This window comes from Nicotiana tomentosiformis, chromosome 1 (genome assembly GCF_000390325.3).
Source record: "Nicotiana tomentosiformis chromosome 1, ASM39032v3, whole genome shotgun sequence".
NCBI lineage: Eukaryota > Viridiplantae > Streptophyta > Magnoliopsida > Solanales > Solanaceae > Nicotiana > Nicotiana tomentosiformis.
Window position 1 is genome coordinate 30,765,978 of NC_090812.1, and position 11,759 is coordinate 30,777,736.

General features: G+C 36.1%; 2 protein-coding genes and 1 non-coding gene across 4 annotated transcripts; all 3 read right to left on the reverse strand.

Moving 5' to 3' along the window:
* Window positions 1-86: 86 nt before the first annotated feature.
* On the reverse strand, window positions 87-5,932 carry LOC104101505 (probable U6 snRNA-associated Sm-like protein LSm4). 2 transcript variants are annotated; one of them, XM_009608959.4, is made up of 8 exons: window positions 5,701-5,932; window positions 5,457-5,493; window positions 5,310-5,351; window positions 4,713-4,811; window positions 4,547-4,624; window positions 1,955-1,994; window positions 792-947; window positions 87-513 (listed from the first exon to the last, which is right to left on the reverse strand). In XM_009608959.4, the coding sequence occupies exons 2-8, from the start codon at window positions 5,457-5,459 to the stop codon at window positions 491-493; spliced, it is 441 nt and encodes a 146-aa protein (XP_009607254.1). In that variant the 5' UTR covers window positions 5,460-5,493; window positions 5,701-5,932; the 3' UTR covers window positions 87-490. The 2 variants fall into 2 exon arrangements, with proteins under 2 accessions (XP_009607254.1, XP_009607253.1); XM_009608958.4 differs by having other exon boundaries at window positions 792-964; window positions 5,701-5,887.
* On the reverse strand, window positions 3,662-3,787 carry LOC117278024 (small nucleolar RNA snoR127). The gene has a single exon (XR_004508334.1). It is a non-coding gene; the product is annotated as a small nucleolar RNA snoR127 (small nucleolar RNA).
* Window positions 5,933-7,207: 1,275 nt separating the features above from the next.
* LOC138905212 (secreted RxLR effector protein 161-like) lies at window positions 7,208-7,834 on the reverse strand. The gene is made up of 2 exons (XM_070193719.1): window positions 7,695-7,834; window positions 7,208-7,454 (listed from the first exon to the last, which is right to left on the reverse strand). Exons 1-2 carry the CDS (start codon window positions 7,832-7,834, stop codon window positions 7,208-7,210), a joined length of 387 nt encoding a protein of 128 aa, XP_070049820.1.
* Between the last annotated feature and the right edge of the window lie 3,925 nt (window positions 7,835-11,759).

Below are 11,759 nucleotides of genomic sequence, written 5' to 3' on the forward strand. Positions count from 1 at the left end.
TCCCAAATCATAATAATACCATTAAACTAAGAGTAAAAGGGGGGGGGGGGGGGGGGGGGAGGAGGAGATCGCAACAGTAAAAGAAAGATTCGAAATGTTAATCATGATTCATGACCTGCCAATGAACTCTGAATGGTTTCGTCTAGAGTTAACATTCCAATTATAAAGTGTGAAAAGCATCTTTAACTAGTACCTGAACACCTCGAATTCGAATACTAGGCTTAGTTCTCATTTAAGATTACACATACTGATGGCCAAATATTTTCAAGACACGAGCTCGCTTACATTTTTCTTCACTTAAAAGAGAAAAACACTGATCAATCTGAGAGTGAGCATTTCAAGCCTAAATACACTCCATCTCAAATTTAAAATAACTGGAAGCAGCCTTTCCTCCAAGAAGCACCTTCATAATTTGGCAGTATAAACAAAACTAGATACAATATGCCTTTAAAGTGACACATCTTGCTTCATTGTCTCTAACTGAAGATGATTAGCCACGTCCACGGCCTCCACCTGTAAAAGAAATCCGATCCAGAATCATCTGATTAGCAAATGGCTATAAATGGTGAGTTCTCAATTACTTCTGTCAGAAACTTCCTCTATGGAGGCTGTTTCAAGCATTGACATGGCAGTCAGTCTCCTCGATCTGCTTAGGTATTGCTAGATATAAATGCATGAATAAAATATCTCACATGGAAATGCAAGGCTTCAGGTTGAAACTTAGGGATATCATAAACTTTTAAGAGAAGAAGCACAAAATTAGGTATACACTTGCATTGAGCACTTCATACCTTTTCCACCAGACTTGGCACCAGGTCCTCCTCTGCCCCGGCCTTTTGGACCTGCATCTTCCATTCCACGCCCAATGCCTTTTGCCAGTCTTCCAGCAGCACTTTCATCCCTACCTCTTCCTCTTCCTCGTCCTCCAACACCAGGTGGTTTTCTATCTGCAAAAGCATATGGACTAACTCAAAAGGAATCAACAAGATACTAATTATGGAATTAACCATCATAAAGCAAAAGTACGTTCATACATAGTAGAAGGTTCTCTAAAAAGAGGAAAATAAAAGATGCATGTTATTATCGAAACATATGCACTGTTTACTTAATATCTGTCAAACAACCCCAGTCTAACAAGACATTCTACGCAAAGTTAATATGACTTGCAAGTATAAGATGAACCAAACAGTAATCCCGCCAAACAGATAAATAATCACCAATATCTACATTCCATCAAAGATCATGTTAATGTGATCCAAAGTTCTATTTATCCACCAGTATGACAGGTCAATAATATGGCCTAAAAGATCAATACAGCTCACAAGTACAATTTTAATGAGAAACAGAGAAACTTAGATTGGACAAAAGGAACTTCTTAACCCTTCCTCACCACAGAGTAGCACGACACCAATCGACGCAAGTAAATGGAGGATCCATGTAACACAGCATGTGACCAAATGCCATGCCAAGATTACCATGTGGGAAGCTCTATATTATCAAGATGAGAAGGAGCCAAAAGCCTAATAATCTATATATTTTTTAAAGCCTCAACATCCCTTATTAACTATCTTCGTCTCTTTTGCAAGTAATGTTCTTACAACTTAAATAATCATGAGGTTAAATTAATAATCTTCCACACCCTTCTCAGCGTATTATCTCATATTTTTACCTTTTACCATTTTCTTGAAAAACATCTAAAATATTATTTCAATTTGATTCCCACCAAATTATACTTGAATTGGAAATTAAATATTCTTTTCAATAAACACATGCATTGGGTCTGCAACTTTTGGTTGGAGTAAACAATTAATATACCTAAAATTAAGCTGAATGTTCAGAAACTAGTCCTAGGTGAGCAGGAAAAAAATTGTATGATGAACAAACCCCATATTGTCCAACAGCTAAAATAGAAGTGGTTATAAAATTTCGGAAAATCACTAGTCCAAAGTAGTACCTGCACGGCTTTTTGTTTCTTCCTGAACTTTATCAATCACCTGGAAAAGAACGCAAATAGTATAGTTAACCAAAAAGCACGAAGAGGGATTATTAACTCGGTCAAACAAAGAGCCAAGGGCAGACCAAGCTTCCAGAATTTATAACTTACTGTGAACTCAGTCTCCAACCCGAGTGATAAGAATGAACTATTCCAACCATTAAACACATGTATATATGTCCATATATAGGCATACACATACACAAAAACAATATCTACAAAGCCTAACCTCTCCGAAAACTAAAGTTGAAATACTGTAGTTATTTCATGAATAAAAGTAAAGGCAAACTGCAATCTTTTCCATTTTTGTGAAAGTGAAGCTTCAATTCACAGCTGAAGGAATGCAGGAGGTTTTCGTTTTACATTTACTACAGCAAAATTACGATGTATGCCATGTTTGGTAAACATCAAATCTCATAAGCTACCTAATTATGGTTTTGACAGCACTTCGTATCTGTTAATCTGTTGTGAACATTATACATCAATAAGGAAAGTCTCACAAGCTAAGAACACATGATGCTACCAGGTACTGCCCTAAGTCTCAACAGCCAAATAATTATGTGTAAACAAGTGATCCAACATGAATTACATTACATACTCTTAACATCAGTTGAACTGAATTGCCCAAAGACTTGCCCTTTTGACAAGGAGAACCACTCAACTTAATGACTTTTTACAAGAAAATGCTAGCTGCTCATGAACACTCCTCTCCCCTACCTCTCCTTTTCAACCCCCCCCCCCCAACCTCGTGTGTCCAAACAAAGTAAGAGCTACAACAAACTAGGATAATGGCTGCTTTTGGACATCCTTTCCGACTCTCACTTGTCTAGCTAGTAAACAAAAAGAAAGCATCTAACAAAGGAAAAAAACAAACAAACACTAGGAAAAGAGGGTTCCTGATACTCCTAAAAGATCAACAAAAGGAGATGCAACTAAGCTCCAAAAATCAAGGCAATTCCTAAATCAATTATGAATATGTGTGTGGAAGGAGGACCACAGAGAGAAGCTAGTATCATGGCTTCAATTTACAATAGCACAAACTGCAGCCCTAAAAGCACACTGGGAAAGGTTTATAACAACTTCATCTCTCTTTTTACATGCTTTGGTTTCGATAAAGGATTAACCCGACAAATAGCTCCACGAGTACGGTTACACCAAGATTATCTAGTATCTCGACTCCACCTCCAAACAAACTAAGGGAACTGTACATACAAGGTTAACAGCTTTTGACAAACATCATCGTCCTTCCATTTCTCTTCCTAGCATAAAAGTGAAGGCCAAGACGAATGACAAAAAAGGATAGCAAATAAAAGAGGAGAAAAACTAACAAACAAAAGGAAAAGATGGTTTCTTGGTACTCCCATAAAAGATCAAGAAAAAAGGAAGTGCAACTAAGCTCCAGAATCTCAGGCTCTTCCTAAATCCACTATTCATGTGTGTGTAAAAGGAGGGTGCGCGTTGAGAGAGAGAGAGAGAGAGAGAGAGAGAGAGAGAGAGAGAGATACATCAAAAGGCTAGGATAACTTCACATATGTGCTTGTCATGGATTATGAAATATCAAAGCCGAAGAGTGCATAACCCGCTCTAAAAGAAGCAAGTAAAAGCAGAAAGCAGGCACTGCTGTTTTATTTAGCACAAAATTGCAAGGGGTGGATTTCAGAAGAAAGCTCGGGTCAGCAATAAACAAACTCGCATTGTCATCTTCATAGAATTGCACTTCTACCCAAGGTGTCAGATTCAATGGCCCTTAGGGAGCACAACTATGTCTGATTTGGCTAAACTGCATCACCCCAGAGTATTCACACCTCCTCTAACAGAAATATAACTCACATGCAAGCAAGAACAATGTCAATAATGGTTCAACCTTATGATTTCCAACACTTATTATCTTTTTCTAATATAGGATATCTGATATAAAATAAGCCAGTAATAGTGGAAAATAAATAAGAACAAGGAATGATCTAAGTTCCAAATCTTATTTGAAAACCATTTGGTTACACATCTTATCCGAAAAAAACATTCAGGTTCCACATCTAAAACACTAATGTTCCATCCACAGCAATAATTTCATTTATAGAAGTCTATGTTATCAATGGTAAAGAGGCAACATGATTATGGGGACATTCATATTTAGCCTTAGTAACATCAGAGTTGTGCTAAAAGTTTCAGTCTTTAGTTCCCACCCGTTATTATTGCTTAGATTTCTTTAGAGTTGGCAAATCATTAGCTTAAATTATCAGTCAGTGAACTTTGGAAGACAAGTTTTATTGCTGATCCTTCCTTGAACTTTTTCTCCCCAGTTCTCTATGGCTTTCGTGCTCTCTTTCCTAATAAGCAGACAATGCAAGGCAAGCTTAGCTTCATAGTATAACGATTTTACAATCACCCAAGCAAAGCAACCATTTAATGATGCATATAACTACAAGATAGGCGCACAGGCCTTTGACCCCTTGGTTCAAGGTCCAAGAGTGCCATACACACTATTGGCAGTGAAAAACAAATAATACTACACAAAGGCATTATTAATCATAACAATGAAAAAAATAAACTAACCTCGTCAGGAACTCTAAGATACTTTATGGTATTGCCACGAATATAACATTCTGGCATTCTCCAAAATCTATCTCCATCCTGCAGTAAGTTTTAAGAAATCAGGTACCATTACACCACCAATACATGGGAAAACCTACAGTAACATTAAAAAGGAAAGACGACTTACCTTTGATGTACAGATAACTTCACGAAGATGGATGTTCATCCAAGTATCACAATTCACCAAATGCCCGTTATAAGTCTCTCCATTTTTTAGCTCCACCAACTGTATTAGGAAAAAAAGGGTTTCCAGATTGAGATAATTCAATGAATACAAGCAAGTAAATCAATAGCTAATAAACCCAGAGAGCGTTATGAGTTTCGACTACTTCATGTGGGATCCAGAGACTTGAGGCTTATTTTTAAGATATTATACCAATATGCAGAAACTGATAAATTATTCCGACACAAAATCTGTTGCCTTTGATAATGTTAGCTGAAAAGCGTCAGCTAACAAAAGGAAAAAATATTGGCTGATTGTTGTTGTTTTCTCGCTCTCTAATTTGGTGATCAACTACAATTACACATTTGAATTCATATAACCATTTTGTTCATTAAATTCAGGTTCACTCAAAATATGCAGAACTCGAGAACCTAATTGAGCTAACTGCATTACATCTCAAAAAAGACTAAAGACTGAAGTAATCAATAAAATTAGAAAGAAAAAGAAAAAGAAAAAAAAAAGGCATGAGTCTCCCCTACATGGGGGGGTTCAAAAGCTTACCATGGGATGCCCCTGTGCAGTCTTGAGCAAAGAGAGCGGAAGCTAATACAGAAAAAGGAAAAATAGAAATCAGAGCTTCATAACAGAACATGTTAGAACTCAAAACCCTAACCCTACACCTCAGCAAGCGATTAATGCTAAACCTACCATCTTTAGCTGCGTGAAAATCCGAACCCAAAATTGCCTGCAAAGATCGGATTAACAATCAAATAAACTGATCCCTTTTTTCGGCCGAGACAATGTACACAAAGAAAAAGCAGTAAAATCATTAAATTTCTCTCTTTTTTACCATCAAAACCTTGATACTACATGAATGTTTTCCAAAAATACGTGATGATAGAGAAAATGAATCCACTATAGAGATTTGAAAAGGATATTCAAAGCCTTTTACCTTGTTAATCTTTGTCTTTTTCTTCCACGAAAACGTAGGGTTCCTTCAAAGTGGCAGGGTATTACACTTGCAGTGTATTAAGTAGAGTAGAGCTTGTTGTAAATTGAAAATTGAAAATTTTCCATTATACCGACGTTGCGACTATGAAAGTATGACTTGGGTTACACGCTGGCTGTAAATTGATTGCAAGTATATCGTCACTTTCGCCATATTTTTAGTTTAAAATTCCCCTGAGGTTTCGACTTTCTATACTTCAATAATATGAGGTTTGTTATAAAATAAAGAAGGTTCATAGAGAGAAATTGATATATTATTCAAATTTATTTATCTAATAAACTAAAAAAAAATTTATTTATAAAAGAAAGTAAGTTATTATGTAAGGTGCTTGTAAGCTGCTATTCCAAGATATTGTATAAGTTGCTACTACAAGCTGATGTGTAAGCTGCTACAGATCAGATACAGATAATCTTCTACCTTCTACCGGGGGTAATGTTTATCCATAATGGAGTACCAAAATGATAAGCTTCTTCACGGGGCTTATTTCCAATAGAGTACTAAATAAATAAATATATTTACGGCACAGTCTCATATGGATAAACTTCTTCGGGAAGCTTATTTACAACGGAATACTAAATGAACATCTATAATATAATACTCCCTCCGTTTTAATTTATGTGAATCTAATTGATTGGACACGGAGTTTAAGAAAAGAGAGAAGACTTTTGAACTTGTGGTGTAAAATGATGCACATATATTTTGTGTGGCTATAAATCATTGTATAAAGGTAAATTGTTTCCAAATAAGGAAAGAGATCATTTTTTTTGGCACGGACTAAAAAGGAAATAGGTTCACATAAATTGAAACGGAGGGAATATATATTTATAACACTCCCCCTTGGATGTTCATTAAAAGATAATGTGCCTCATTAAAACCTTACTAGGAAAAACCTCGTGGGAAAAAAATTCTAGTGAAGGAAAAAGAGTACACATATTTAGTAATACGCATTGCTAGCTACCTCATTAAAAACCTTTCAAGGAAAACCCTGTGGGAAAAAATCTTAGTAAGGAAAAAAAGAGTACATCGCGTATTTTACCCCTTCGTAAAAATCTTGTTTCAAATATTTGAGTCTCCGCATTCCAATCTTGTATACCATTTTCTCAAAAGTTGAAGTTGGCAAAGATTTAATGAATAAATCTGACGGATTGTCACTTGAACGGATTTGTTGCACATCAATGTCACCATTTTTCTGAAGATCGTGTGTGTAGAATAATTTTGGTGAAATGTGCTTCGTTTTATCTCCTTTTATAAATACTCCCTTCAATTGGGCTATGCATGCAGTATTGTCTTCGTATAAAATTGTGGATCTTTTATCACATTCCAAACCACATTTTTCTTAAATAAAATGAATCACTGATCTCAACCATATGCATTCTCTACTTGCTTCATGAATAGCTATTATCTCAGCATGATTTGAAGAAGTAGCAACAATAGATTGCTCTGTGGAGCGCTATGATATGACAGTACCTCCACATGTAAACATGTATCCGGTTTGATATCGAGTTTTATGGGGATCAGATAAATAACATGCATCTGCATAACCAATAAGATTTGCACTACCTTTGTTAGCATAAAACAAACTCATATCAAGAGTTCCCTTTAAATATCGCAAAATATGCTTAATCATATTCCAATATCTCTTTGTAGGAGAAGAATTATATCTTGCTAGTAAATTAACAGAAAATGCTATGTCAGACCTTGTAGCATTAGCAAGATACATAAGTGCACCAATTGCAGTGAGATATGGTATTTCAGGACCAAAGAGTTCCTCTTACTCTTCTGGAGGTCGGAACGGGGCGTTATTCACTTCAAGTAATCGAACAACCATTAGTGTACTCAATGGTGCGCTTTGTCCATGTAAAAGCATTTTAAGATCCTTTCTGTATAGGCAGATTGATAGATAAAGATCCCATCTGCTAAATGTTCAATTTGCAGACCAAGACAAAGTTGTCTTTCCAAGATCTTTCATCTCAAACTCTTTCTTAAGATATTCAATTGCCTTTTGGAGCTCTTCTGGAGTTCCAACAAGATTTATGTCATCAACATAAATAGGAAGTATAAAAAATTCGGATGCCATTTTCTTTATAAAAATACATGGATAAATAATATCATTTATGTAACCCTCTTTCAGCAAATATTCACTGAGGTAATTATACCACATGCGCCCAGATTTTTTTAAACCGTACAAAGATTTTTGTAATCTGATTGAGTATATTTTCCAAGATTTTGAATATGCTTCGGGCATTTTAAATCCTTCAAGCATTTTCATGTAAATTTTATTATCAAGTGACCCGTACAGATAAGTTGTAACCACATCCATTAGATGTATTTCAATCCTTTCACGTAAGGCTAAACTGATGAGATATCGAAATGTTACGGCATCCATAACGGGTGAATATGTTTCTTCATAACCGACTCAAGGTCGTTATGAGAATCTTTGTGCGACAAGGCGAGCCTTGTATTTTTCAACTTCATTTTTGTCATTTCTTTTTCGCACAAAAACCCATTTATGACCAACTGATTTTATACCAGTAGGTGTTTGGACTACTGGTCCAAAGACCTCTCTTTTGGCCAGTGCGTTCAATTCTGATTGAATTGCCCCTTGCCATTTTGGCCAATTAGATCTTTGTCAATATTCTTCGACAGATTGAGGTTCAAATTCCTCACTATCTTCCATAATGTTAAGTGCAACATTATACGCAAATATATTATCCACCACTATTTCAGATCGATTTAAATTAATTCCATCACCAGTAGAACTTATTAAAAGTTCCTCGCTCACTTGAGTCTTGGGTTCATTGATTTCTTCAGGAATCTCAGAACTAATTAGATCTTGGGTCTCTTCAGGAGATCTCTTCGTGGTATCGTTATCATTTGTCGATTTTCTTTTTCGAGGATTTCGACCATTAGAACCCAAAGGCCTACCACACTTCAGGCGTGCTTTAGGTTCACTAGCTCTCATGCTAGTAGATTGTCATGACCCTAAATTCCTTCCATATGATGTCGTGATGGCACCTAGTCTCTAAGACTAGGTAAGCCTATCAATACAGAATAAAAATTAAAATCTGAAACAAATAAACTATAATTCAAACAATTTCAACTCCCAAAATCCGGTAGAAATAAGTCACAAGCTTCTAAGAATTTATTCTCTATGTCTCTATACATGAGAGTCTAAAGCAAATAAGGAAGACAACATTGTAAGATAGAAGGGGACTCCGGAGTCGGCGGTCGATGGCAGATATACCTCGAAGTCTCCTCGTACAACAAGTTTACTCATGCCTGGTCTGATAAGGTGTACCTGGATCTGCACAAAAAGATGTGCAGAAGCGTAGTATGAGTACACCACAGCGGCACCTAGTAAGTGCCAAGTCTAACCTCGGTAGAGTAGTGACGAGGTCAGGTCAGGCCCTACTGAAAAATAATAATAGTATGGTAAAATATTAATATTATAATAAAATAAATGACAATGGAAATGAATCAAGTAGCAAGTCACCGTTTAATTATACAAAATAATGGCAATTAATATCTCGTGGAAACAAATAAAATTTTCTTTCAACTTTAAGAAAATCACAACAAATAATCAAAGGCAATTGCGTCCATAAATCAATATCAACAAGGACACTCCCGAGGTACCGCCTCGTAGTCCCAAATCATAAATAAATTCACAATATCTCATTTACTTATCTCACCGTGGGAGCCTTCACAATTTATTTTAAAGAAAATATTTTTCCCGAAATAACATCTCGTGTTTTAGCCATCCTTATCACACCGCATGACTTCTAGTAGGTCCCCCTACTAGCCACATGTATTAACCCACCCTTATCTCACCGCATCGTTTCAATACCCAGACCTTATACCACCGCATGCATATCAATATCACAATATATCACAATTTGCACCTCAAGTGCTTAAATAATTTAACGTGCCAACCTAATTCAACAACAATATTTTTCACAATAAAGAGCTCATGGCTCATGCCAAAATAAGTCATCAATAATATTTTTCTACAATAAAGAGCTCACGACTCCATCACAATGAGTACAAAAATCTTACACAAATATTCAGGAATAAATAATTCAGCAAAATAATATTTCAAAATTTTTAATACGTTGCTTCAATACCAAATTTAAAAAGTCAAATATTTCATATTAATAATATTTAAATTTAAGAAAATAAATTTCAAATAATGCATAGAATAAAAGGAACCAAGTTTCAACTAAACATGTAAAGAATTAGCAGGAAAAGGTCAAGCAAATTTAAAGTATACAAATCAAATCAATGATGGAAAATATAACAAGATTTAATAAATTAATTAATATGCAACAATGATCTTTACAATTTAAAAACATAATCCTTCACATTTAGTCCGTGTACACACTCATCACCTCGTGTACACGACTTTCATCGCATTATAATTAATACTAATCCTAGGAAAAATTTCCCCCACACAAGGTTAGACAAGTCACTTACCTCGACTTGCTCCAATTTAACCAAGTAGTATGCTTTTTCCTCGATTTTCTGATTCCGGTCGACTCGTATCTAGTCATAATTAATTCGATACAGTCAACAAAAATTATAGAATTAATTCTGTAAGAAAATACTACATTTTCAATAAAAATCCGAAATTAACTCAAAAATGACCCATGGGGCCCACATCTCGGAATCCGGCGAAAGTTACGAAATATGAACGCCCATTCAACCACGAGTCTAACCATACTAAAATGACTAAATTCCAATAACAATTCGACCCTCAAATCCTCAAATCTATTTTCAAATATTTCCAACTTAAATCATCAATTAAATGTTAAAAACAGTGATAGATTCGGGTAATCTAACAAAGGTTGAGTTAAGAAGACTAACCCTAATATTTTCTCTGAAAATCTCTCAAAAATCGCCTCAATCCGAGCTCCAATTCGTTAAAATGGAAAATGGGACGAATTTTCAGAACTTAAACATTCTACCCAGGCTTTTACTCATCGTGATCGTGAACATCCACACGCGATCGCGAAGCACAAATTACCACTGCCCAAATTAACTCTACGTGATCGCGTATATCTTCACGCGATCGCAGAGCACAGAATTCCCAGCTCTACGCGATCGCAGTCCTCTTCACGCGTTCGCGAGTCACAAAGTCTCAAAGCTACGCGATCGCATCCCGCTTCACGCGATCGCGAAGCATAAAACTTTGAAGCCCTCAATTAACCTTACGCGATCGCAAACAATGTCACACGATCGCGATGCACAACTTGCCAAACCTACGCGATCGCGGTTGACCTCACACGATCGCGAAGAACAAAATTAACACTGCCTCAACTAAGCCTACGTGATCGCGTCCCAATAGCGAAGAAAGTTTAAAATACCAGAAATCAGCAGCTACCAGAAGTGCCAAAATGAAGAAAAATACTCCGAATACCATCCGAAACACGCCCGAGCCCCTCGGGACCTCAATCAAATATACCAACAAGTCCTAAAATATCATACGGACTTAGTCGAGTCTTCAAATCACATCCAACAACACTAAAAACATGAATCACACATAGATTCAAGCCTAATGAACTTTGAAACCTTCAATTTCTACAAACAACACCAGAACCTATCAAATCAAGTCCAATTGACCTCAAATTTTGTACGCAAGTCATAAATGACATAACAGACCTATTTCAATTTCCATAATCGGATTCCGATCTCGATATCAAAAAGTCACCCCCGGTCAAACTTTCCCAAAATTCAACTTTTGGCATTTCAAGTCCAATTCCACTACGGACTTCCAAACAAAATTCCGATCATGCTCCTAAGTCCAAAATCACCATACGGAGCTATTGGAATCATCAAAATTCTATTCCGGGGTCGTTTGCACATAATTCGGCATCTGGTCACTATTTGAATTTAAACTTTTTATTTTTTATCAAAATTTCATATCTCGGGCTAGGAACTTTGGAATTTGATTCCAAGCATACGCCCAAGCCCCAAATCACGATACGGATCTACCGGAACTGTCAAAA

Bases quoted from the DNA above. Each gene is read 5' to 3' on its own strand.
- LOC138905212 (XM_070193719.1), bottom strand. From the start codon at position 7,834: ATGGCATCCGAATTTTTTATACTTCCTATTTATGTTGATGACATAAAT. The intron at 7,455-7,694 runs GTCTGCAAATTG...TAATGCTACAAG, and splicing joins GGAAAGACAACTTTGTCTTG to GTCTGACATAGCATTTTCTG.
- LOC104101505 (XM_009608958.4), bottom strand. The intron at 1,995-4,546 runs GTTAGTTTATTT...GTTCTTTTCCAG, and splicing joins ATCTTAGAGTTCCTGACGAG to GTGATTGATAAAGTTCAGGA. The intron at 965-1,954 runs GTACTACTTTGG...CTTTTGAGTTAG, and splicing joins AGAAACAAAAAGCCGTGCAG to TCCATATGCTTTTGCAGATA.